This window comes from Haliotis rufescens, unplaced genomic scaffold, assembly GCF_023055435.1.
Source record: "Haliotis rufescens isolate VD_foot unplaced genomic scaffold, xgHalRufe1.0.p SCAF_1, whole genome shotgun sequence".
Classification (NCBI taxonomy): Eukaryota; Metazoa; Mollusca; class Gastropoda; order Lepetellida; family Haliotidae; genus Haliotis; species Haliotis rufescens.
The window spans coordinates 77,980,603-78,007,789 of record NW_025963779.1 but is presented as its reverse complement, the minus strand read 5'-3'; the positions used below and the strand labels follow the sequence as shown (position 1 = coordinate 78,007,789).

Sequence of the window (27,187 nt, the reverse complement as noted above, 5' to 3'; positions counted from 1 at the left end):
AGGAGTCCATAGACACACTCGTTCATTGTATAGTCATGGCAGATTTATGCACTGGCGCATTGTCCTGATGGAAGAACACATTCTATCTCAGCTTCCCATGTCTCTTAGTCTTAGTTTCATCCCGTGACTGACTCAAAAGTACAGCACATTTATATGCCCCGTGTATTGTCTGGCATTTGGAACAAGATAGTCCACCACGATGACACCATCAGCATCCCAGAACACGAGGCCATAAACCTTTCCAGCTGATGGTGCAGTCCTTGCCTTTTTTGGTGGTGGTGATGATGTCAAATGCTTCGCCTGTTTTGATTGTTGTTTGGACTCTGGAAGTCTGGAAGTGGTGAACCCAGGTTTCATCCACAGTAAGAAATCGTTGCAAGAACCTTTCTGGATAATCATCAAACAAAGCTAGATTATCAAGAAACATGTTGTGCCTGGTGCAATTGTGATCCGATGTCAAAAGCTTTGGAATCAAGCGAGCTGAAACGTTCTTCATTGTCAAAGTTTCTTCTGTGATAATGGAATATACCCTCTCCTGGGAAATGTTTGAAATAGCAATAAGACGCTCAGCCATTCGACGATCGGTCATTACCATGTCGTGGAGTCTCTGGACGATTTCTGGAGTTGCTGACCGTCACAGGCCTTCCAGGACATGCTCTTCCTGACACGCTTAAACTCTGCTGCCCACCTCTTTACAGTTGCATTGGAAAGGGCATCCTTCCCTAGTGTTGAACTCAAATCTTCATCAATGGCTGTTGATGTAAAACCCTTTTTTCAGCTTGTACTTGATAAATGCACGTTCATTTCCACAGATACCTGCTTATTGTATCGACTTGTCAACTGTTGCGCAATACCTTGTGTTTGTTTGTTAATTTGTTGTTTAACGCCGCCTATTCCAGCTATATGACGGCGGTGCAAATAACCAAATCTGGACCACACAATTCGGTGATGGACATAATGAGCAGCGATCCACGCAACTGGTAAACGATGACAAGCATCAACCAAGTCAGCGAGCCTGGCCACCCGATCCCGTTAAGTGCTTCTCACGACAAGAGAAGCTTTTAGGGCAAGCATGGGTTGCTGAAGACCTGTTCTACCCCTGATCTACACGGGTTCAATACCTTGTGATGCGCAGCACTTGTTAACCAACCCTCGTATGAGGCAATATTTGATCAGTCACTTATACCAATTTCTTTGATCAAACAATCAGTGTAGTGGTTATATGGTCGGTATCGTACATGAACTCTGCTTTTAGCAGATTATGGAAAGTGTTTTGTCGCTTTTATTGCGATAGTAAATACCCCTATAAAGCCTAAACACTATGTATTTACCTCACCAATACAATGTATTTTCCTAATACAGGATATTTATCATACCAAATTACAATCACGTCTTGAACTCGATTTCTTTGAATCATAACAGATTCGTCAAGTGCAAAAATACCATGACAAATATTGAAAAAGCAATAAATACTCCATACCATTTTTCTTGTTTTGAATGTGCAATGTCATGTTGAGAATAATCCACAGTATATTTAGGACCCATTGAAATGGCATAATCAAACGTCAGACATCTTTTATGATCACATTATCTTTAATAAAATTTAATATATTTTTGAAAATTGAATTCGAGTTACATGTTTTGGGAATCTCTCTCAAATGATTGCAATTTAAAAGAGAACGTTTTTGAATTTTTATCGTGATACCAATATGCAAGAAGAAATCCATTATATCCTTAGAAATGATACATCAGCAAAATCATTGTACAGATAAAATATGTTCTTGAAGATTATGTTATCACCCCAAATATAAATCAAATTCATTGACTGTTTCATTTCAGTATCTACATCTGCAGGCGCCCCCAGTGGAATGATACATTGTATGCTGAACTCGCATGCCTTAAGGGACATGTCATTTCTCAAGACTATATTCCTATCTCTTTTCCGCAGATCCAGTTCTGCCTCAGTGTTAACACTATTGGTAAAAACAAGTCTATTACACGATTATGGTTAATTACCAGCGAAGGAAAGGCTGTGTAAGCTATTATGTTTGTTTATATAGTATAGGTTTTGTTTATATGACATTTCCGTATGAGTGATGTGGTATAATTAAGCTCTATTTATGTCTGGGACACGAATACGTACGACAGATATATGTGCTCTGCTGGTATCCAGCAACGTTGGTGTGCAGGCATCAAATATATATCAGTCTAAACTAATCATATTCAGAATATGCTATTTATTGGTTTAAGGGGTGCTTCAAATTATTTTTAAAATATTTTTCCACTTATATAATTAGTTAAAACCACAAATACCTATGCTGTACATATTCCTTTCATATTCTTTTTGTGTTGTTGATTGTACGAAACTAGAAATTCAGGGTATTGACACCCTCACACGAAGAATCATGTCAGACAATAGATCCCACCACACTCGCGCTTCCTTCTATCGCTCATATTTACCAATCATTATGGAGGACGTGGTTTGATTAACGTTGGGGCTCTTCATGATAGAATTGTTTTGTGCACTTTTGCACACATTTATTTTTCTGATGATCCTCTTGTGAAGCATATCAAGACTCATTGTGAAAACAAGGCATTCCGCAGTTTACTTACACGAGCCAAGGGTGTGGGACATAATCTCAATGTCAGTGTTGATTATGTTGATGGTTCTGTACTGCTGGACAGTACAGAAATAAGTGTCAACAAAGTGAAGTGTCATATCAAGGCTTTTTGTTTGCTTCTCAGGACCAGTCACTTCCAACTCGAAACCGTCAATGTGTGATTTTGCATCAAAATGTAAATATGAAATGTGGACTATGTAATGAATTGAATGAGACTGTCCAACACATTGTCAGTGGATGCCCAGCTTTGGCACAAACATAGTATCTGAAGCAACATGATGGTTGAGCTCGATCATTTTATTACCGTCTTCGCCATGCTTGTGGTTTTGACACAGAGGTCCATCCATGGTACGACACAGAATATGTAGAGGGCGTCATGGAAAATGATAAATACAAAATTCTTTGGAATAGGCCCATTTACAGCCTCAGACGTATCCAGGCCAACAAACCTCATCTTGCTTTTTTTGATAAATCCAATGAAATAATTTATAGCACTGAATTTTCTGTCACAGATTGACAAGATTCAATAAAAGCATGGCAAATATGCAGACCTAGCTTTCGAGTTGTCCGACTCCCCATTGTTCTAGGTGCCTTAGGTTTTGTACCTCCCAATCTGTTGACTGACATTGGGAGAGTACCCGGGTTTGCTACCAGGAATACAGCCCTTCTGACAATCTGGGTAATACAGAAGGCTGCAGTGTTGGGGAGTCTTCACATTCTCCGAAAAGTTCTGGGTGGGTTTGACTAGGCAGCACTTTCTGGGAGAAGTCCCATTCGCTGTCTGGGCTGCGTGTAGAGGGGGCAAGGGCCCTGAGTTGTTGATGAGCCTAACCAGCTTAATGTGTAAATAATAATAATAAATATTAATAATGATGCGTCTTTATTCGACCTAAAAAGATGCAACTTTGCGCTTTCAAAACATAACATAACTATTATAAATTGGATATGTCCAGCTTATTCAAGGAATGATTTTAATACTGTTTTCCTGGCGAAAGTAGAATTGTTGTTGAGAACGTTTTGTTCCCACTTGTTGAGTTAGTTCTTGGTCTTGGGTCGGCATATTATCGTTGTTTGCAAAGACGTGATACTGGAATTCAAAGTGAAGCTGTCGACGGCGCCTTCCATTGTCTGTACCTATTGTTTACGGTACAAAAAGTGTAGACTGGGAATTGCAGCAGCTTGAAAACTAAATTTAACGGAAACGAAACACTGGCATGGTTTTTCATGCAACGTGGTACCTGACGTAATTCCATTTTTTCAAAACTAAAAAGAAACACGGCTCTCCATTTTTTGTATGACAATAATTTAACAAACCAAACCAAATTATCGAATTTCTTTACCAAGGAATTAAATCTGTTTTATGAGAAGTGATATACATAGTCCCTTAATACAAATTCAATGTTTGATTCATATCATATATGCTCAAAATATATTTACAGAACTTTGCTTAAAACATTTTGCCTTATTCGCCCAATGGAATCTGTTTCGGCATATAATCCAAATTATTCTCTGGCATTATCCGTTTATGTTTCACAATGTTATCAAACTTAGATCGTTTCTGGTTTAGGTAACATAAACAAATTGTTTTGTTTCAAAGTCAGAAATATCTGAGTATTCACATACGACAAGTCTTAAGAAACCTTAGGTGGGTAACATTAACGAAATTAAGGTTAATTATGAACATACTAATATTTAAAAACAACATGAACTGGTTTTTGATTTTTTAAAGAAATATCTTGAAACTTAATAGTTTTAAGCAATACTCCTTGTGTAAGCAATATGCCTAGTCAAAGGTTATAATTTAATCTTTATAATGATATAAATCTAATATTTTTATTTTTAAACAGTAAAAAAAATAAAAACATATTATTCCAATTTTTTAAATTTCAGCAAATTGTCTTGTTAATGAGAGAAAATAATACTTTTTGTTCTTGATAAAGTGTACCTGCGAAAACTAATAGTGTTTCTTCCTTAAAATATATATCTGACTCAGATATGAAATGTGTAGACACCCACCAGCCTGTTGGATTCTCATTCTTCCTCTGCGACAAGCTAACAAATCAGTTCTTGCAAATACCAATGTCTCCTCCCGACGATGTCCATTATGGGGTTCTCTTCTACACCGCCTTCCATGGTCTTATGGTATGACGTATGAGGAGATTCTGGCTTTGTGTGTTGATTATAGAAGAAGTACAGCATGGCAGTAATTGCGTTCGGTGGCTATGGAGAAGACATGACAACAAAAGATGTACCACAGTAAGCACCTTTCGTAAGGACATGAAACGGAAAACCAAAAATGAGCATTTCCTAGCTAATCCCCCAAAACGAGCAGAGGTTCATATAGATATAAAGTGAATCATTGACAGCAAATAGATGCACAACTCGCCATGCCGAGTCTGATGCGGATCTTCTCAATGTACAGAAAGCTAAAAAAGAAGCAAAACAGTGACCAATAGTTCTCATCGGTGAAAACACAGCCCTCCTCGTTCTTCTTTGCTATCACGCCGATACAGAGTCAGAGCTTTTTGTCAAGTCAGACGTAAAACGTGGAAAGCAGAAGCAACAGGATTTGGAATATCAAGAGATATGACCTTAGCCCCTGCATTTGAAAGAGCATACTGTTTGTTCATGCTGTACTTGGATGTGACACAGCACATAGGCGGTATGGACTGGGCAATGGACTTGCTCTAAAGAACATCAGCCAGTGTTTACATTTTCGTTCTCTGCCAATGATATTTCGTAATCCTTAGTCTTCACATGAGATGTTGCCAGCGCGACACGAATATACGCCCTAGTATGGATATATGGAGGAAAACCTGGCGTGACACTAGACTCAGGTACAGGACATTTTCTGAAAGCTTTAATGTGTGTCCAGCCCTAGTCATTACCCCCTTCACAAAATGCTGCTCGCTTTCACAGCTTCAGTGTGTTCTACCAGAATTGGCAGACAGATTAGGTGATATGAACCCTGCAGAGTGCCGTTGGAAAATCTGCCAAGGCAGGTTAATACTTATCCAGACAGATATGCCATCGGCTCCACAGTCACCCCTGAAAGTAATCAACTTTATACTGTAAATTGTAACTGTAAAACTGAGGGTACGTCCATGAGAAGTCCTTGTTGGAAGCATGAGCTTGATTGTTCTACTGCAACCATTTGATCATATCAGTTACATCTTGAAATACATAGACGAGTTTTGTCTAAATATTGCAAAAGGCATGCTCATTATGTAATCAGTATATAAGCTTTCCCAAAAAAATATGTTCCCGGTTCATTTCTCTTGTAAACATACCAATTGTACCAAAAGTTAATTAATTAAGGTAAGATAGTGGTGAAGTATATGTCTGGATCACTGATATCAGTAATGACACCAGGTGTTCGCGAAGAGGCTAAAGCATGTCGTTAGAGGCGACTAACGGGATCGGGTGGTCATGCTCGCTGACTTGGTGGATGCATATCATCGATCCCAAGCATAGTCACCTTTTACGGCAAGCATGGGTTGCTGAAAACCTATTCTACCTCGGATCTTCACGGGTTCATTGAGCATATAGTACACAATGTTATTAATGTGAACAACCACAGCTTTGTGATATGATATTTGATGAAAATGCGATGAAAAACGAGTTCCATAATGACTCTTATAGCTCCTGGATGCTTGCAAGTTACGATGTAGGTACAGATCAAGTGTCTCTGTCTCTCCTTGAACCACCCTTGCGAAAGAAAGATAACCTTTATAAGAACGTTATGGATGAATATTTGTCTGACACATAGCTGTTTCAGAATCCAAATACAAATGACTTGCCTATTGTTCTAACAGTGCTAGAATGAGTACACCTGCTGCTATGGCGGCTACTCTTTGGTGTTTGCAGCTGGTGGCCACAATATGAAGCACGCTACAAATTACAGTTAATTCGCATTTGTTTCACCCTTTTATATCACATGAGCTGTTCCTGTACTACGATGTGTATACGCCTGGCAGTTCTGGCCTTTAGATTTGTGCTGTTTGAGCAAACGTGTGTCTCCCAGAAACTAATTTACTGGTTCGTAAAATCGTAAATTTCCTACCTTGAAGGTGACATTTGTGCATTTCAGTCAGTGATTACTTTGCTTCACATTTACATCAACGAAATCCAAATGCACCAATTGTACATTTTTATAGTCATATGAATAAAAGTTCGAGAGATAAAAGTTATAATTTGATAATAATAGGGACCGACCATTTGATATGGGGGGAATTTTGTTTGGAGACTAGATATTTTTCAGCTGAAGATATGTTTTTGATTCTGTAAAATCTCTCTTGCATCTTGTACTTTTGTGGCTGACAATTTATTTTATTTTATAGCCTGAATCTTCATTATTTTTCTCAAGGCTTTTTCTGCACAAGATTTGTTTTATATGTAAATTGTGCAATATTTCCACATTATTGTCTGTCTGGATCGACCATATTGATCGAAATTCCAAACTGCGAAACATGACAGGAAACATATAGAAACAGTATAACATGGTTTACTAAATTCTTTGCCAAATTGTTTTAGCAGTAATTCCGCCTAATGTACAAAGATAAGCGCTTCTGTGTGTTAAAAAGGATATAATCATTGAGATTCCTCACAGCTTCTGTGCATTTTGCCTAAACCCCCAAGAAAAAAACGTGTTCTAAAACGGCCGGAGAAATTCTACCTCTTAGCCACAAGCAAAGTTGAACTAATCCGGGTCTTTGGGGACTTTCATGACGTCACAGAACCTTTAAATACGAAATTGGCCATAATGCTCAAATGCTTTTTGTCACGAGGGATTTGAAAGAAATTGTGAGGGAAAATGAAAAACGCATAATCCTTGTTCTTGAGCCCGATTATGATCCGGGGACTACAACACATCAATGTTCTGTACAACGACGACATTCAAAATAAATTGACGGGGCAACATTTTCAACCTAAGCTGGCAGCGCATGAGAGATGAAACATGTTCCACCAACATCCTGTATCACATGCACAACCAAGAGAGAGAAGTAGTTTTTGTTGCCATTGCAAAAGGCTATCTTCAGACTCTTATCTGTTGCAACACTGCTGATGCCGAAGAATCACTGATGTAGACAAGGATAGATGTACACTATATACACACCGAGTGAAACACCGTTTGTCCGAAGACCAACCTTCCAGAGTATTACTGTTGTGGTCGTCTTTATATACTGATATCAAACAAAGGGATAGCCCAACCTTTAGATTACTGTTGGAGTTTATTTATGTATTTGTATAACACAATGGGGAAAACCCTATCTTCCAGGTTAATACTGTTGGGGTCGTCCTTATATACTGTTATCATACAAACAGAAAACCGGGCCTTCCAGATTATTATGATTGGGCCCGTGTTTATAAACTGGTATCACACAAATGGAAAACCCCGCCTTCTATGTTATTACTGTTGGGGTCGTTTTTATATACTGGTATCACACATATAGTAGACATAACTCGAAATCCATGAAATGTAAAGCCGGAAATTGTTTCACTTGGAAGGATAACTTCCTGAATAATGGGGTTTAATTAAATGTTTTAAAGGTACATCCCACGTGTTCGTGAAACAAACATCTATTCATACATTAGCAGGTCAGGTTCAGGTACAAGACGTTTGGTCTGTTTCGTCTAGTTCATCAATCGCAATGACGATGAAACACAGCCGATACATAAGCCAATCGTACGTCTTTGCTTTTGTTATTACATCGCAATGGTAGTCTAACGCTTAGTCTATGTAGACATATATATCTTATGATCTCTTTTACATGAATATTAGCCACATAATATTCAAGATCTAACGGCGACTTCATCTGTTATAGTGTACGAAATGTAGCTAATAATTAATCTTTCCAAACACATGCCTAAAAGTAGAAATAAAGTGATGACATTGAATACGTCCTGATTTACCAGACAAACAACAAACCATATAAACGTAACAATGATATCAAAGATGACGCCCAGGGATATGTCTTCCTGCCATCCACAATAATGTACACCTATAAGTTCCACATTTCAAATGATAATCAACATATATGCCTGTTCTCCCTTATCAAGTCTCTCGTAAGTTATGAGCTCACTATCATGACAATTTAGAAACACATGGCACCATGTACTGGAGGAGCATAACGTATTCAGTAATACGGAAAGTTTTTAACCCAGGCGATTTCACTGTCTTGGAACAACCCCGGTCACACACAGACTCCTGGAGATCCTGGTAGAAAATAGGTCTTCGGCAACCCTTGCTTTCGTAAAAGGTGACTATGCTTCTCTTACGAGGCGACTAACGGGATTGGGTGGTCAGGCTCGCTGACTTGGTTGATGCATGTCATCTTTTCCAAATTGTGTAGATCGATGCTCATGATGTCAATCACTGGATTGTCTGGTCCAGACTCGATTATTTACATCCCGCCTTTATATTTGGAAAATTGCTGAGTGCGGTTTTAAACCACAAACAAGCAAACAGACAAACGAACTTCACTGTACATGTTTCAAGCCTACATGACATTTGTGTCTATGAAACAGAGCCTCGGTTGTGCACGAATCAGCTAGACTATAGCGTCATTCTATTAACAATAGTTTCGATCTTGTTGATTCGCAGTGTAAACATTGAGTTTACATTGACCAACACGTCACCGTACACAATGCACATGTGGTATATCCTTGTTGTTATTGCACTGGCCACAGCTACCGTTGTTCTAACATTGGTGCAAAACATATATATTACAAGATATGTTTTCGTTTTGTATGTTTCTTATTTCTTGTAAACCATGAACATTTATATTGATATTTTCTTATTTTGATAAAACCGTCTTTATATTGCCCTCGTTTGTTCAGCAGGTTTTATCTGCGATTCTGATATCAAACTGGCTTTCTGTAGATGTCCATGAGATGACATAATACTATAATGCTGAATCGCTTCTCAAATCCCATTTTTTAAATAATTTGTGTACTTACAAAATGACAATTAGTGGTTCCTCATGTGGCATAATAATTTTTTCAAAATTTCAACATATATCAAAACTGTATGAACACATAACGAATATCAATTCTCAGTCTCTTTGATAATACGTATACAATAACAACATAAACAGAATCTGTATCAAACATTTCAGAAATACCACTAAAAAATCACCTTGTGTTTGGTTCTTATTTCTCACAATTGTGTCATCGTTAGGAGAACCAATAAACCCTCTGGATTCCGAGTTATTTTGAAGACCTTATTTATAAGAATGTGCATTACCTATATTTGACTATAAAATTACTCGATAGGGATATCGAATATAAACTGTCCTATCCGATGGTGTAAAGTTAACAGAACATTTGAAACTGGTTTCAAAAACATACAATGCTAAGTGTTGAACGAGGTTTTGTTATGCGTTGAAAAACCCGGAAAAGTATCGTACATTCGTAAAAAGCTTTACGAAAACTGTGAGCTAACAAAATACTGCATCAATGGGAAAGACATAAATATAGTCTCTAAACAAGTTGGGGACCGTGACATATAAATGTAAATATCAAAGTATTAGAACAAAGATAAGTGTTGACGACAAACATCCCATGCAAGAACGTTTATGCCTGTAAAACACAAAACACAAAACACATGCTATAGTGCAGTAGTGCCACACACGTCCGTAGGGTGTCATATCTGACTTTTACACTTTCAAGGTAGGTCGATTTTTCTCTATTGGCATTATTTCTGTTTATATACAGTTGTGATTTACTTGATTTCTTTCATACATGTAGTTTGTGTATGAACTGGCGATGCGGTGTCATCAATGGGCTAGTGGCATGCAGAAAACTGGCAGAAGTCAGCGTGCAGTTGTCAATACGTTCAATGTTTCACAGTCTGTGATTAGCAGACTATGGAACAGGTACCAACGAACCCAAATTGTTGACGATCGATCCCGTTCAGGTCGTCCCAGGTCAATGACAAGAGTACATGGTCGACTGATCCAAAACCAGGCTCTGCGAAATTAAGGCAGCTCAAAATTGCTGCATACTTCTTTAGGCTACTGGTGTACGAGTTACGGGTCTCATACAGCTCTTTATGCTTGACGGCCACGTGTTGTGCCGCCCCTTACAAATCGTCATTTCGCCAAGAGACATGACTGGTGTACACAACGGCTTCACTGGTGTAATCGTCGCTGGTCCCCTGTCATGATTTCAGATGAGTCCCGATTTACTTTCCACTTCCTTGATTTTGCGTTGGATCGGTTATTGTCTGTATCACTATGTCTGACCAAACCCCATTCCATATTGTGCAATTACGAAGTCACTGAACAGCACTATCGGGACAACAATCTGACACTCTTTGTTGTCCGGCTTGCAAGGCGTGTGGGTCGACTTTTTGTCTGTCAGCTCAAAGCCAGTGCTCACTGTGCACGAATCGTCAATGCTCACCTCCAGTAGCACACCAACCATAGAATGCCATGGCCAGCAAAGAACCAGACCCTTTCCCCAATTGAACACGTCACGGACGTGATAGGGAGGCGTGTGCGTCAACGTAAAAGGCCGCCGACAACGTTGGCTGAACTTGGTCAGGGGCGGCAAGAGGAGTGGGACAGACTCCCTCAAATCGCTATTTGGGGACTCATACGCAGCATGCCTCGTTGTGTGAATGAATCTTACCTCTATCGCCCTTCAAGATCCTTGGCGATCATAGCATATGATCAGTAGCATACTTGCATACTTCACTGCCGGGTGCAATGTGTTCCCAATTAGTTCATTACTACCGTACCACTATCACCAGAAACTAACAGCTCTCACAATTTTGGAAATCTAATGTATCCCCTTCTTGTTTTGAACGATATATATTTAATGATGCTTTTTATGCTTATGTTTAACGTTATGCATTCGATATGGAAAAAGCATTCCATAAATGACGAAAATCGATTTTCCTCTCTGACGTCTTAAGACACCAGAGAGAAAAAACACGTACAAAGAAAACGGGGCATAACTCCGCTATGTTTGGAACGAGTCCATTCTGATTCGGCTCATTTCGGTAAAAATTTGCTGTGGATAACGACAGAGTTTTTGTATAGTTTTGTTCACGATTAACCAGTCCATTGTAATACAAATATTAATATTAAGATGGTATAGAATTATTTACGTCATCAGAAACCATAAGATCTGGTGAAACGACTATATAAAAACGAAGGAAGTAATTGGTTCATTTAAGATATAACTTCACCATTTACCTGATTGTGCGAGTGTAATTTGACTCATGTTGCACTATTATTAATGGAGGACTAACCTTATGTTAAATATAATGGATTACTGAACATTTGAGACCCTTTTATTTGACGTCATGACTTGTTCAGTGTCTTTGGCGATGTCTGAGAAAGGTGACATTGCTTTATAATTTGCATCTATTTTCATAGTGAACAAAAACCAAGATTTCTAAAACATAATTTGAAGCTTCTTAGATACCAAATTAAATTACTTCTTTTACCATGTAAATTATATATTTCAAATGATAGAAAATGAGAAACTTCATTTGTTTTAATTTGACAAGATGTGCTCCTGTTAATCTAAGACATCAATGTTACATACATCAAATACTCAAAAGGAAATCTAAAGAAACATAAATGTTTTTATATTTGGACGTGTATGTGTTTCATTAGAATGTGGTTATTCCATTTATTTTATCTCAGTATTATACATTTATTTAGGCTCGCCCAACAGATTGGATACGTCACCTTTGGTACATGTTATATTCTATAGCCATAAACTAGACATCTACATATCCTTCTAAGTGATTACTTAAGAAATTGTGGAATGGAACAAATTATACAACACGCAGAGTAACTGGTAAATCATGTGTGATTAAAAACACCTCTGCCGGCGTCAATGTTCTGTCTACCAACAAGTTTAAAATAAAACATTTGCTTCAACTGATAATGTGTGCATATAATCAATAAAACTATGATAAACATTTTGAAGTATTATATTTCGTTTTAGTTGAAAGATGAAATGGAGTGGCTATTCAACTACCTGTTCATGTGAAATTACAAAATTGAATATCACACTCCAAAGGAAGTACGTATATGCTGCAGTTTGAAACAGTCATTTTGTATGATCTAAACGTAGGAAATATTAAAATAGCATATGACACGGGATATGTTGATTATGTTCAAACAGACATACCGACAACGTGGTAGAGGTCCTTAGTTCGATCCCCGTTCGCGTTAAAAAGATGGTACTTGTTGTTACCATGTCTGGCGCTCGGCATGAAGGGCTAAAACAAGGACTGGTCGGCTCGGAGTCAGTATACTGTGTCTGAGTGGGGTATATATGTTAAACTGCGGCATGGTATATCAGTGGGCTAGCAGTATGAAATCACACACACACACACACACACACACACACACACACACACACACACACACACACACACACACACACGTCGCTCTATAAGTGCAATAATTTTGGACGCGACGTTAAACCCCACCTCAAACAGACATTATACGACACGATATTTGTCAATCTCTTATGTAAGCAACATTCAAACAATCATTAAATCGTCAAAGTTCCAAGTATATGTGGCATATGATACTGGACAGTAATACATATCCATAGTGTGATTTATTTCATGAATAATATAATAAAAACTATGCAAATTCTTCTTCATGTTCAAAACTGTAGGATAGAGTGGAGGCGTGTAAAGTATTCACTGGACAATCACCTTAACCAAAATACCAAATATGTGCACCATTGCTGACGTATGACATCACTTCCGGTAACCTCCATTCATGAAATGGCGTGTTCAATGACAGTTGTACGCGGGATGTTCAGAGGAGGATTTTAGTTGACTCAGGATTCGTACAAACATAAATGAATCATGTAAGTAATCAGACTCAGTCTAACAATCTGCGTCTTATTATATCGTCTTATTTTAATGTTTTCCTATGTAATCAAGGTATTGCGTCACATCATAGAATTGCATCTATTTTAATGCCCTTATTCTTGCAAGGCTAATCTTCCGATCCATATTTTCAATATTGTGAGTCAAGGTATGCCACAAGAAGACGAATTGATCTGTCAATATAATAGAAAATGCCACACCCTGTAAAATCTGGATTTGGCTTGTTTACATTTTCAAACAAGTACAGTTTTCAGAGCAGAGTGTGTTTTCTCAGCTTACATTCTTTGCTTGATTTCATCTTGAGTTTTTGTATTAGTAACATATTTTCGGTGGGTGGGGTTGGGGGAGGGGTTGTCCCCCTTTAAAAACTAAATGTAGTATGTTGTAGGCAGTAAACTTATCTGAGAGAGGAAATTAATATTTTGGATCCCTCCTTTTTAAAAATGCTTTTGTCATATGTTTTCTTTGTTACGAGTTACCGAAGCGCGATAACCTACTCTGTAAATAAACGTCACTTATTATTACATCCATATTGTATGCAATGTACATACGTTACTCCTGTAGTATCCCTAACATTCACCAATTGTACTTGAAATATTGATATACTGTACCATTTCCGCTGTATAATGTTGTTTATTGTAGTATATGTAGAAATGAGTACAGTTAATAAAGGCGCCAGTCTCCAATATGTTTCAATATTATGGGGTAATGTAGCGTGACGTTGTCAATATATATTTTCAAGAATATATTAATTTCACAAATAAATGTCATTGACATAATTAACTTCATTGTAGTCATGTCTAAAAGCTCAGAGTCAGTACATGTTAACAAATAGTATTGTGGAATAAATAGACCATGAAAGGTTCATATGTGCACGTGCTTTGTTGTGTACTACACTGACATCGAAATAACCTTTACTTAAAATGGATATTGTAGATCTTTCTTGTTATTAAGACTTACGTTCACTGTTGAATCCATTTAAAAACATTTACCAGATGGACAAATTGATGTTTTGAAAGAAACGGATACGAGCAGAACTATATACAAGTAAAAAAACGGAAATCACAACATCTAATACCATTTAAAGATCAAAGAAAACTGCCTGGTTTGATAAGTTCCGTGATTGAGTATGATGTTTCGCCGCTTTTATCCATATTCCAGCAATATCACGGCGGGAGACATCGGGAACGGGCTTCACCTATTGTACCCATGTGGGCAGACGAACCCGGCCTGCTAAGCTCTGTGAGTTTTATAGGTTGTTAATATGTATTTTTAGTGAACGGATAGTATAAATGACCATCTTACTTTTTTGTTTAAAAAACTTTATTGTTCAAATGTATTATTGAAAATCCACACAAAGCACACATTGTGATTTGACGTTTCCCACGACATTGGTGGCGAATGGTGGACATCAATCAAATCACAGTAGACGTGACGTCGAAACGTTCTTTTTTACACCTTAGACAAGAATGTTGTAGTGAGGCACTACTTTCTAATCACGGCATGTTGTCTTTGTACAAATGACACAAACTGTCACATTTTGATCGTGAATGATGCTGATGTTACAAAACTTGCAGAAATTGTATAAAATGTGGTAAAATCAGTATTACACTTTTGCATCTACATGAGTTTTATATAAAGAAATAACACATACATCCCATTTGTCACCATATTATCTTGGGGGTAACATATATAAACGTGTTTTATACGGATGAGGGTTAGCTCCCCTGGCTACATGAGCTATATCGTAATTACATTTTGGCCTTTAGAAACTTTACTCAAAACCCAATCGTGTCAATTCAATTCATTTCTACAGTGCATGATAGGCCACAGGCCAATATACAACGGAGTTACATAACACATTTTATAAGCTACTTTGCAAGGATCCTCTAATACAACATGAACTAGCTTTGCATTACGTCAGGCGTTTGTGTTACGAAATAAATTGTTACCTTGACTTTGTGATAATAGTCAAGACAATCATATATCATTAAAATGAGATAAATACCACCCAATCGTGTCATCAGTTGTTACAGTGAAAAATAACACTTAGTCTTCAAGCACCTAATCTTTCTTCTTACAAACGGTTTCAATTGGGGCGAATTGAAAGGTGAACGACTCCTTGGTGTACACCAAAAACAGTCCGCTAAAATACATTAAGTCAGTACTTTATCACCATCTGCTTGAGAGATATAATCCATCGTACAATCCAGTCGTAACGCGATGAAAGCATTACAATACTTCAAGCATAACTTAACACGACTTGAAAAATAGACAACTCTCTGTTCCTCGAGGGGCTCTCCTTTCAGACATTGATCATTTCCCAGGGGACGCGGTGATGGAAAAGCCAGAACGGAAAGCGACATATGAATGTGGCCCTACACAGCCTCAGACGCGGTGCAAGGGTTGCTTTTTCTGAGGGTCACCACGACCTGAATCAGAACTATCAGGAATAAAAAAAACTAATGCAGGATCGGCAGTTAGGAGTCAGATATAGATTGATAATGCCTTCGCTGCGAACGTGTATTATCAATCCCGATATGATCTTAGAGTGTTATCCTTTAGAGTCATACCGTATAATCAAATAGCCTTTGTAAGATGAACGAGATTCTTGAGTGTTTGAAATTTGAAGGAGCAGGTTTCTGCTGAATGCGAGACCAGACACTTCCAGACATGTTGTAGTGAAGATTTTTTTCTGAAAATTAGATATCCCTTAGGGATTCCAAAGGAGCATATCCGCAACTTGTATCATTATCCGATTAAAGTGAGTGAAATGATCAAATGTCAGTGCAACAAATCATTTGAATAATTATACCCAGATCCAGTCTGTAATGACACACGGTGACATCGGGAATGATATTCTGATACGACTGTATGCGTTGACAAGTCGTGGATGAATACCGCTACCGCTACCCATCAATTATTATGTGAGTGATATGAAAAGCAATCATAATCCGTCGTATCAGGACATAATAAAACGGTTTGCTGTATTGACGACTAAATACAAATGTCGTTTTACACTTTGTAATTGTCATTCCCGATGCACGTTAATTAGCGCCTTCACATGTCAGTACATTTGACCCAACAACACAGACAGGGGGAGATGTTATGTATGGCAACACAGACAGGTGGAGATGTTATGTAGGGCAACACAGACAGGTGGAGATGTTATGTAGGGCAACGCAGACAGGTGGAGATGTTATGTAGGACAACACAGACAGGTGGAGATGTTATGTAGGGCAACACAGACAGGTGGAGATGTTATGTAGGGCAACACAGACAGTTGGAGATGTTATGTAGGGCAACGGAGAGAGATGGAGATGTTATGTAGGACAACACAGACAGGTGGAGATGTTATGTAGGGCAACACAGACAGGTGGACATGTTCTGTAGGACAACACAGACAGGTGGAGATGTTATGTAGGGCAACACAGACAGGGGGAGATGTTATGTAGGACAACACAGACAGGTGGAGATGTTATGTAGGACAACACAGACAGGTGGAGATGTTATGTAGGGCAACACAGACAGTTGGAGATGTTATGTAGGGCAACACAGACAGGTGGAGATGTTATGTAGGGCAACACAGACAGGTGGAGATGTTATGTAGGACAACACAGACAGGTGGAGATGTTATGTAGGGCAACACAGACAGGGGGAGATGTTATGTAGGACAACACAGACAGGTGGAGATGTTATGTAGGACAACACAGACAGGTGGAGATGTTATGTAGGGCAACACAGACAGTTGGAGATGTTATGTAGGGCAACGGAGACAGATGGAGATGTTATGTAGGGCAACACAGACAGGTGGAGATGTTATGTAGGACAACACAGACAGGTGGAGATGTTATGTAGGGCAACACAGACAGGTGGAGATGATTCACATGTCAGTGAATATATGTATTCACATGTCAGTAAATATATGTATTCACATGTCAATAAATATATGTATTCACATGTCAATAACTATATGTATTCACATTTCAGTAACTATATGTTTTCACATGTCAGTAAATATAGGTTTTCACATGTCGGTAAATATAGGTTTTCACATGTCAGTTAATATATCTATTCACAAGTCAGTAAATATATGTATTCACATTTCAGTAAATATATGTATTCACATGTCAGTAACTATATGTATTCACCTGGCAGTAACTATATGTATTCACAAGTCCGTAAATATATGTATTCACATTTCAGTAAATATATGTATACATATGTTAGTAAATATATATATTCTAATGTCAGTAAATATATGTATTCACATGTTAGTAAATATATGTATGCACATGTCAATAAATATATGTAGGCACATGTCAGTAAATATATGCATTCGACCATCGACGTGAAAGGAATAGACTGACATAACAGAAGCATTGATAGAGAGGAAGTGAACAGAGTTTCACGGCGCGTCGCTTTTCGTTGAAGATAGACAGTTATAACTTTGGTTAGACCAAAGAGCACGGGTTGATCGGATTCAAACCAAAGAGGGTCGCAAATCCTGAGGGTCGCAACTTGCGGTACTTTAGCTCACTGGACCACAATGGCTCTCATTTCAAAGTTGCTTTCATAGCTTCGAGGTCACGATTACATTTAAGTATATGACAGTGTTTGGGAATCACAGATTAGCATTAAGCACAATGCATATGTTATGTTGCTAATATTTTGATAACTACGATATATATATATATATATATATATATATATATATATATATATATATATATATATATATATATTCATAGTTTGAGTGAACAAGCCCATATACTGGTATCATAGTGATTTGTTAGTCATCACCCACACGGTGAAAAACCTATATCTAAACTTACTGGAAACGTTAGTCAATCGTAGTTTCTGAAACCAGACAGTGAATCAATGTATGGAGAATAAAAACAGTATTTTGTTGGTGCATATATATCATATGGCGATACCATTTTGTTTTCGGATTGGGCTTTCGCATCGATAACATTAACGTTATGTGATAAACGTTGTCATGTGGGACGCTGTTACGTGTTGATTCCCGAATTGAAACAATATGTTAGCCCAGAAATATGTACGTAAAAGAACTAAGTGTGAAACAAAAAACAACCAACAAATTGTATACAGTCAACCATTGTGTTACAAAATGAATTAGGTTTACAAATCAATATAAATTACTGCACAGCAACTACAACTGCAGTAAACAATAGAGAGGTCGTACAATAGTCAATGGCAGTATCAAATACAAAATATGGCAGTGGTGATATAAAAAGGTTCAGTAATAATTATATTCACCTATCTGCAACAGTGGTAAAGCTTAAAAGATATGCCTAGGCTAGGAATCCGGGGTGATCAGTGATCTTCACACGAAAGCTGGTTTTGATGTAATGTGAAATGAGATGTGAGAAGAGACAGGGACGCGCCCGTCCAACTTATATAGTTTAACCAGCTACCAGCACTTTCCACACAGTGCTTGACCAGACCAGTGTCACTAGAACATCACAGAAGTTTCCTTATGTTTCTATAATGCTTGACATCCATCGATGCTATTAGTGAAGTGTACCGATAAATCGAGCATCTAAATATAATAACTTACCTACCGCTGCTTACATTAAATAGAACTACATTGTTGACAACTAATCATTGTCCAGTCACAATTCAATGAACTTCAGCTGAATCTTAACAGAATCAATGTAATACAGTTACAGTCATTGTTTAACAATAAATTACACTGCCATGTAAAACTTCTGTAAACTTAGGGTAACCAGTATTTACAGTATTGATACTTATCTTGAAGAAAGATTTTTTGTTTTTAACAACTTTAACTAAATTTCGGTCAGTTTGGTACGGGACTTATATCCAACATTTCGTATCCCTTTCCGTGTTTTTTCAGTTGAACAATTGACTTGCCTTTGCGTGTGTTTGTGACGGGTGCCACCGGAAAGGGGGGGGGGGGGGGGGGGGGTCCGCTCGCCTTTTTCCGAACACCTGGTATCATTATCGATTTTCACTTTAATTATACCCCTCAATAATGACATGTAGCAATAGGATTTTTATTAACAATATAATTATTAACAATAACCAATGAATTTCACCGATGGAACGTATCCATTTGGCCACAGTAACCTGGCAAAACCTGGAAAACACAATATATACATGGTGTGTGTGTTTTTGTTGTTGTTGTTGTGTGTGTGGGGGATAGATTTTGACCAGAGAACAGGGGTCATTGAGGCTCTACTTTAAATTTTCTACACACGGTGGACAATGAACACGAATCCACCTCCACCGCCCCGACCCCAAACACCCCTGCACTCAAAAGCTGTACAGTACACCCAATGTTTTCAAACTGCTAATGTTACGCCAAGTAGTTTTACCGTTCCGTCCTGATCTAGCTACCGATAGTATGCCTGTATTTAGTCTTTGTGTGTGTTTGCAGGCACTCAGGCACATATTTGACACACGTGTGGCATTTTGGGCTTACGGATAAGTTTTTATTTTGATATTCCGACCGAGCAGATATTGAAGGAAGCTCTTCAAAAAGCGTAAGCCAAAGGGTGCTATCAAGAAGAATATTGAGACGGACCATTAATTACCGGTCCGTCGGCGTGTTTGAAGTACGCAACGGATCTGCGGGTGTAATCGATCCATGGCGTCGTTTCAGGGACGGAGACAACTTGTACACGTGGTGGAAAATCGAAACTGTGCGATGTATGTACATCCAGTTGGGTAACTATCGTGCAATATTTGCTCACTGGACCTGGAAATGCTGGAATTATGAAGAACAACATGAACTGAAAGTCTCCCTTGCAACTCCATGTGTTTTGAGACCCCTCTGTCTCAGCCTCGGATATAACAAAATAGGGGACGTCATCAAACCCCGATACCTGAATGGTTCCATACAGTGTTGAAACATTTGAGACAATCTATATTCCAATGAAACCTCTTTAACCTATTGTTTGTGTTGGACAACGTAGATAATTGACTAGATAGTTATAGTTTCCTGGTAGAGGTCTTGATAACTATGCACAGTTTTTACAGAGCACACACATATTCAGTTAAAAAAACCCACACCCACTACGTATACAGTTCTTGGAAAGTACACAGATTTTACAAAACACGCTAAAACTATTACTAAAATTTATTTATTTACATGAGTTGTTCTTATTAAGCAATCACAAAGCCAGTTCCGAAGAACATGCACAAATGTAGGTTTTGTTATGATAATACACACATATAGTCTTATACAGTTCTTATTATGAACGACCGCCTCCGTGGTCTAGCGGTAAAGCGTCCGCCCAGAGAGCCCGGAGAGCGGAAGACCCGGAGTTCGATCCCCGTGCCAAAAGACGTTAAAAGATGGTACTTGTTGATGGTACCCGTTGCCTGGCGTTCGGCAGGGGTTAAAACATATACATATGCTCAGTAAGAACTTTTTTGAGTGTGAGTCGTAATACTCTATTTGTGTGCATTCTCATAGTAAAACTTACATTTGTCTATGCTTCTTAGGAACTGGTTTTGTGTTTGCTTAATAACTACTCATGTAAGTTTCGAAAAAGATATATTTCAGTAATAGTTGTCTTAATCCTTCTCATCCTAATACTGCCTATCAATATCAACTTCAACAATCACTGTATTGTTTTGACTATCATGCCTTGCTAATCCTATTTATATGTACATACTTCAACTTTATTTGTTGTATAAACATGAATTATCCACGTGTATATAACCTACCAACTTCACATTTCTGGGCATCACTTGCTTCACAACAATGTACTGTTACTATACACCGAAACGTCGCATTCATTGTAATAAAGAAGTTGAATATCTATAGAACTACCCCCTGTTCACACAGAGATACAGTTCTTACAAAACACAGACAATACAGTATTTACAAAATACAGAAAAGACAACAGGTTTTTCAAAGCGCACTACAGCTGTTATTGAAATATAATTCTTTCCAAGATTACATGAATAGTTCTTCTTAAGGAAACACAAATATACTGACTAAGCACCGCGAAATACAACCTCACAAAATACAGTGCTTGTTAAGCACATTCAGGTAAACCTCGTACCGAGCCACAACAAACAGGTTCTCATTGAGCACATACACATTCAGCTCGTCATAATTATAAGCACACACATACAGATCTTACGAAGCACACACACACATACAGATCTTACTAAGCAAGCATATTTACAGATCTTACTAAACACACAAATACGCATATCTTGGTATACTAAGCACTCAGACATACACATCTTACTTAGAATTACGATTTACAGATCTAAATATGCACTAAGATTTACAGATTTTATTAAGGACTAAAATATACAGATCTAACTAAGCACTTAGACAAGCAGATCTTACTAAGGGGTGGGGGTGTTGTTGGGTGTTGGGGTGTTGTTGGGGTTGGGGTTGGGGTTGGGGGGGGGGGGGGGGGGGGGAGTGGGGTGTTGTATCGAGATTAGATACTTTTATAGCTACAGCTATAAAACCAGATATCTGTTTTTTTAAAACTTCGAGTCAGAAAAAACACCTTGCAACAATGTAATTTTTGTGGCATGCAATTTCGTTTTTTTCACCAGTCTGAAGCATAATTATGTTTTTCAAGAAATTTCGGGGACAATTTATTTTCCGATAACACTATCCCTTAGCACTAAGATATACCGATCTTAAGAAATACTTAGATATTCATTATACTGAGTACACTGCATTGTTGACGTCTTCAGTGTTCAGCCTCCGTGGTCTAGTGGTAGAGCGTCCGCCAAGAGAGCGCAAGGTCCGGTGTTCGATCCGGCCGCGTCATGCCAAAAGACGTTAAAAGAGGGTACTTATCCTCCCTGGCGCTCGGCATTAAGGAGCTAAAAGAAGGCCTGGTCGGCTCGGAGTCAGTATACTGTGTCTGAGTGGGGTATTCATGTTAAACTGCGGCATGGTATCTTAGTGGGCTAGTACTATAAATCGGCATCAGTCCGGACTAGTACAAGCACACACACACGCTCACACGCACGCACGCACGCACCGGGCACGCACGCACGCACGCGTCGCTATATAAGTATATAAGTGAGATGTTGCCCTTGGTGGCATGTTCATGGACCTTTACCATTTGGTGAGCATTTGGAGAACCTTCGAAGCTTCCCACGTGTTGCGCTGATTGATAATACTGGCGTGCTGAGCAGGTGAAATCGGCAAGATGGTGATTACGTGAAAGTAACATCTGTCTGATAAATCTTCACCCCCCTCCTAATCCGACTACCCGCTACATCCTCTCCTCAGAGATTCAAACAAGACATGGAAGTTGAAATGTTTGCAGTGTGTCAGCACATAACGTAAAAGTGACCCCCAGCGGAGTGGCGCACATGCGCAGATGAAAGTTTTCGACATGCCTTACGAAACTATCTCACTCCGTGGGAGAGCTCTAAAATAGCACACATCAATTGATGACGTCATTGCATTTGTGCACCTTACAACTTCTGGGTGGTAACGCCTACCGGCGGCCATGTAAACAGTCTACAGGAGTGACAAAAACAACCTCTTTGGCTGGCGAGTGCTTTATGAGAAATTTTCATTTTTTATTGGGTATTTCTTTATGCCTCGTTACATCTTTGCGATATGGGGCACTTGGTCTATTCTATTAACGTTTACGTTCGTCAAATGTGTGTATGATTGGTCTTAAGGTTCCAGGTACAATTCTTTCAATCATCTTTGATGTCTAGACGCCTAGTTTACGAGAGTTCTCATGGACCGTGACGGTATCTTGCTACACCCAAATGGCCAATTAGCACGTGGGTTTGTTTTGTTACAATTTGCACAAAATTTTACGCTGTCATTTTTTCTTTCACTTTCATTGTTTTTCCATTACAAACAAATCATCTACCATCATAACTGCCGTTATAGCCCCTATGCATGCTAAGAAATGTCATGGAATCTTGTAATTTCTGCAATAGACGAAACTGAAAAGCGTTCCTATGCTTTGTGGTAATTCGGGCAGCAAATGGGATGGAAAAGACAGTTATCAGCTGTCAGTATGTTGATGATTTAGAGTCTTCGCAGATCACCTTTAATATTCTTGGTAATCTTAGTTAGCGACACATAGAGCCTGCAGTCATTAAGACATGCATATCGCCATTCAGGTTGCAGCTAAATTCTAAGCGTTAATAATGTAGGTATGGTTTACGGCTGCCTTGTTTTTTTTGTTAAGTACAGGCGTGGAAAGCATTATCCAGCGTTAAATTAAGTGTAACAGTAATACCACACAATATTATAAACAAGGTTTTTTGACTGACATTTAGACGACGGTAGTTGGAAGTTTCAGTTGGGGATAGGTTTACAAGTAGATGGGTTAAGTACAGGGGCATGAAGGCGAAAACAACAAAGCCAGGTTGAAAAAGCTGCTCTGCTGAATAACAGATTATTTGACTCGAGTTGCTCATATTGTGATAATAATGATGGTGGTAATGACAGTATTGGTTGCTGCCGGTGCTGGTGCTGGTTGGTGCCGGGGTTGGTGCCGGTGGTGGCGCTGGTGCCGGTGCTGGTGCTGGTGCCGGTGGTTGCGTGGGTGCTGGTGCTGGTGCTGGAGCTGGTGTTGGTGTTGGTGCCAGTGCCGGTGCTGGTCTCGGTGCTGGTGCTGGTGCTGGTGCTGGTGCTGGTGCTGGTGCTGGTGCTGGTGCTGGTGCTGGTCTCGGTGTTGGTGCCGGTGCCGGTGCTGGTCTCGGTGCTGGTGCTGGTGCTGGTGCTGGTTTCGGTGCTGGTGCTGGAGCTGGTGTTGGTGTTGGTGCCGGTGCTGGTCTCGGTGCTGGTGTTGGTGCTGGTGCTGGTGCTGGTGCTGGAGCTGGTGTTGGTGTTGGTGCCGGTGCCGGTGCTGGTCTCGGTGCTGGTGCTGGTGCTGGTGCTGGTGCTGGTGCTGGTGCTGGTGCTGGTGCTGGTGCCGGTGCTGGTGCTGGTCTCGGTGCTGGTGCCGGTGCTGGTGGTGGCGCTGGTCCCGGTGTTGGTGCCGGTGCTGGTGCTGGTCCCGCTGCTGATGGTGGTCCCGGTGTTGGTGCTGGTGCTGGTGCTGGTGCCGGTGCTGGTGTTGGTGCCGGTGCTGGTGCTGGTCTCGGTGCTGGTGCCGGTGCTGGTGCTGGTCCCGGTGTTGGTGCTGGCGCTGGTGCTGGTGCTGGTGCTGGTGTTGGTGCCGGTGCTGATGCTGGTCTCGGTGTTGGTGCCGGTGCTGGTGCTGGTCTCGGTGCTGGTGCCGGTGCCGATGCTGGTGCTGGTCCCGGTGCTGGTGGTGGCGCTGGTGCTGGTCTCGGTGTTGGTGCCGGTGCTGGTGCTGGTCTCGGTGCTGGTGCCGGTGTTGGTGCTGGTGCTGGTGCTGGTGCTGGTGCTGGTGCTGGTGCTGGTGCTGGTCCCGGTGTTGATGCTGGTGCTGGTACTGGTGCTGGTTTCGGTGCTGGTGTTGGTGCCGGTGCTGGTCTCGGTGCTGGTGCTGGTCCCGGTGCTGGTGGTGGCGCTGGTGCCGGTGCTGGTGCTGGTGCTGGTGCCGGTGTTGATGCTGGTGCTGGTGCTGGTGCTGGTCTCGGTGCTGGTGCTGGTGCTGGTGCTGGTGCTGGTCCCGGTGCTGGTGGTGGCGCTGGTGCCGGTGCTGGTGCTGGTGCTGGTGCCGGTGTTGATGCTGGTGCTGGTGCTGGTGCTGGTCCCGGTGTTGATGCTGGTGCTGGTACTGGTGCTGGTCTCGGTGCTGGTGCTGGTGCTGGTGCTGGTGCTGGTCCCGGTGTTGATGCTGGTGCTGGTACTGGTGCTGGTCTCGGTGCTGGTGTTGGTGCCGGTGCTGGTCTCGATGTTGATGCTGGTCCCGGTGCTGTTCTCGATGCTGATGCTGGTCCCGGAGCTGGTCTCGGTGCTGGTCCCGGTGCTGGTCTCGGTGCTGGTGCTGGCCCCGGTGGCAGTGTTGGTGTTGGTATTGGTACTGATGCCTTGGCTGGTCCTTGTACTGGTGTTGGTGCTGGTGCTGGTCCCAGTACTGGTGTTGGTGCCGGTGCTGGTGTTGGTGCCGGTGCTGGTCTCGGTGCTGGTGTTGGTGCTGGTGCTGGTGCTGGTGCTGGTGCTGTTGCGGGTGCTGGTGCTGGTGCTGGTGCTGGTGCTGGTGCCGGTGCTGGTGCTGGTCTCGGTGCTGGTGCCGGTGCTGGTGCTGGTCCCGGTGCTGGTGGTGGCGCTGGTCCCGGTGTTGGTGCCGGTGCTGGTGCTGGTCCCGGTGCTGGTGGTGGTCCCGGTGTTGGTGCTGGTGCTGGTGCTGGTGCTGGTGCCGGTGCTGGTGTTGGTGCCGGTGCTGGTGCTGGTCTCGGTGCTGGTGCCGGTGCTGGTGCTGGTCCCGGTGTTGGTGCTGGCGCTGGTGCTGGTGCTGGTGTTGGTGCCGGTGCTGGTGCTGGTCTCGGTGTTGGTGCCGGTGCTGGTGCTGGTCTCGGTGCTGGTGCCGGTGCCGATGCTGGTGGTGGCGCTGGTGCTGGTCTCGGTGTTGGTGCCGGTGCTGGTGCTGGTCTCGGTGCTGGTGCCGGTGTTGGTGCTGGTGCTGGTGCTGGTGCTGGTGCTGGTGCTGGTGCTGGTCCCGGTGTTGATGCTGGTGCTGGTACTGGTGCTGGTTTCGGTGCTGGTGTTGGTGCCGGTGCTGGTCTCGGTGCTGGTGCTGGTCCCGGTGCTGGTGGTGGCGCTGGTGCCGGTGCTGGTGCTGGTGCTGGTGCCGGTGTTGATGCTGGTGCTGGTGCTGGTGCTGGTGCTGGTCTCGGTGCTGGTGCTGGTGCCGGTGCTGGTGCTGGTCCCGGTGTTGATGCTGGTGCTGGTACTGGTGCTGGTCTCGGTGCTGGTGTTGGTGCCGGTGCTGGTCTCGATGTTGATGCTGGTCCCGGTGCTGTTCTCGATGCTGATGCTGGTCCCGGAGCTGGTCTCGGTGCTGGTCCCGGTGCTGGTCTCGGTGCTGGTGCTGGCCCCGGTGGCAGTGTTGGTGTTGGTATTGGTACTGATGCCTGGGCTGGTCCCAGTACTGGTGTTGGTGCTGGTGCTGGTCCCAGTACTGGTGTTGGTGCCGGTGCTGGTGTTGGTGCCGGTGCTGGTCTCGGTGCTTGTGTTGGTGCCGGTGCTGGTGCTGGTGCCGGTGCCGGTGCCGGTGCTGGTGTTGGTACTGGTGCTGGTCTCAGTGCTGGTTTTGGTCCCGATGCTGGTCTCGGTGGTGGTTTTGGTGCCGGTGTTGGTCTATGTGGTGGTGTTGGTACCGGTGCTGGTGTTAGTGCCGGTGCTGGTTCCGGTGTTGATGCTGGTGCCGGTGCCGGTGCTGGTCTCGGTGCTGGTCTCGGTGCTGGTTTTGGTGCCGGTGCTGGTCTCGGTGCTGGTATTGGTGCCGGTGCTGGTCCCGGTGTTGATGCTCGTGCCGGTGCTGGTGTTGGTGCTGGTGTTGGTGCCGGTGTTGGTCTCGGTGCTTGTGTTGGTGCCGGTTCTGGTCCCGGTGTTGATGCTGGTCTCGGTGCTGGTCTCGGTGCTGGTTTTGGTGCCGGTGCTGGTCTCGGTGCCGTTGTTGGTGCCGGTGCTGGTGTTGGTATCGGTGCTAGTCTCGGTGTTGGTGTTGGTGCTGGTCCCGGTGCTGGTGTTGGTGCTGGTCCCGGTGTTGGTCCTAGTGCTTGTGCTGGTGCTTGTGCTGGTGCTTGTGCTGGTGCTGGTACTGCTCTTGTTGATAACCAT

At 41.7% G+C, this 27,187-nt stretch overlaps 1 protein-coding gene across 1 annotated transcript; it reads right to left on the bottom strand.

Annotated features, from left to right (window-relative positions):
• Positions 1–588: 588 nt before the first annotated feature.
• LOC124130325 (putative per-hexamer repeat protein 5) lies at positions 589–27,187 on the bottom strand. Its single transcript, XM_048381165.1, has 8 exons — positions 26,725–27,187; positions 26,653–26,674; positions 26,299–26,621; positions 26,089–26,189; positions 25,609–25,996; positions 24,971–25,554; positions 24,391–24,796; positions 589–752 (listed from the first exon to the last, which is right to left on the bottom strand). The coding sequence occupies exons 1-8, from the start codon at positions 27,185–27,187 to the stop codon at positions 589–591; spliced, it is 2,451 nt and encodes an 816-aa protein (XP_048237122.1).

Coding starts and splice junctions, on each gene's coding strand:
- LOC124130325 (XM_048381165.1), bottom strand. CDS start 27,187: ATGGTTATCAACAAGAGCAGTACCAGCACCAGCACAAGCACCAGCACA. Junction 26,622..26,652: donor CAGCATCGGGACCAAAACCA/GCACTGAGACCA, acceptor TACCAACACCAG/CACCGGCACCGGCACCGGCA. Junction 25,997..26,088: donor CAGCACCGAAACCAGCACCA/GTACCAGCACCA, acceptor ACCAGCACCGAG/ACCAGCACCAGCACCGGCAC.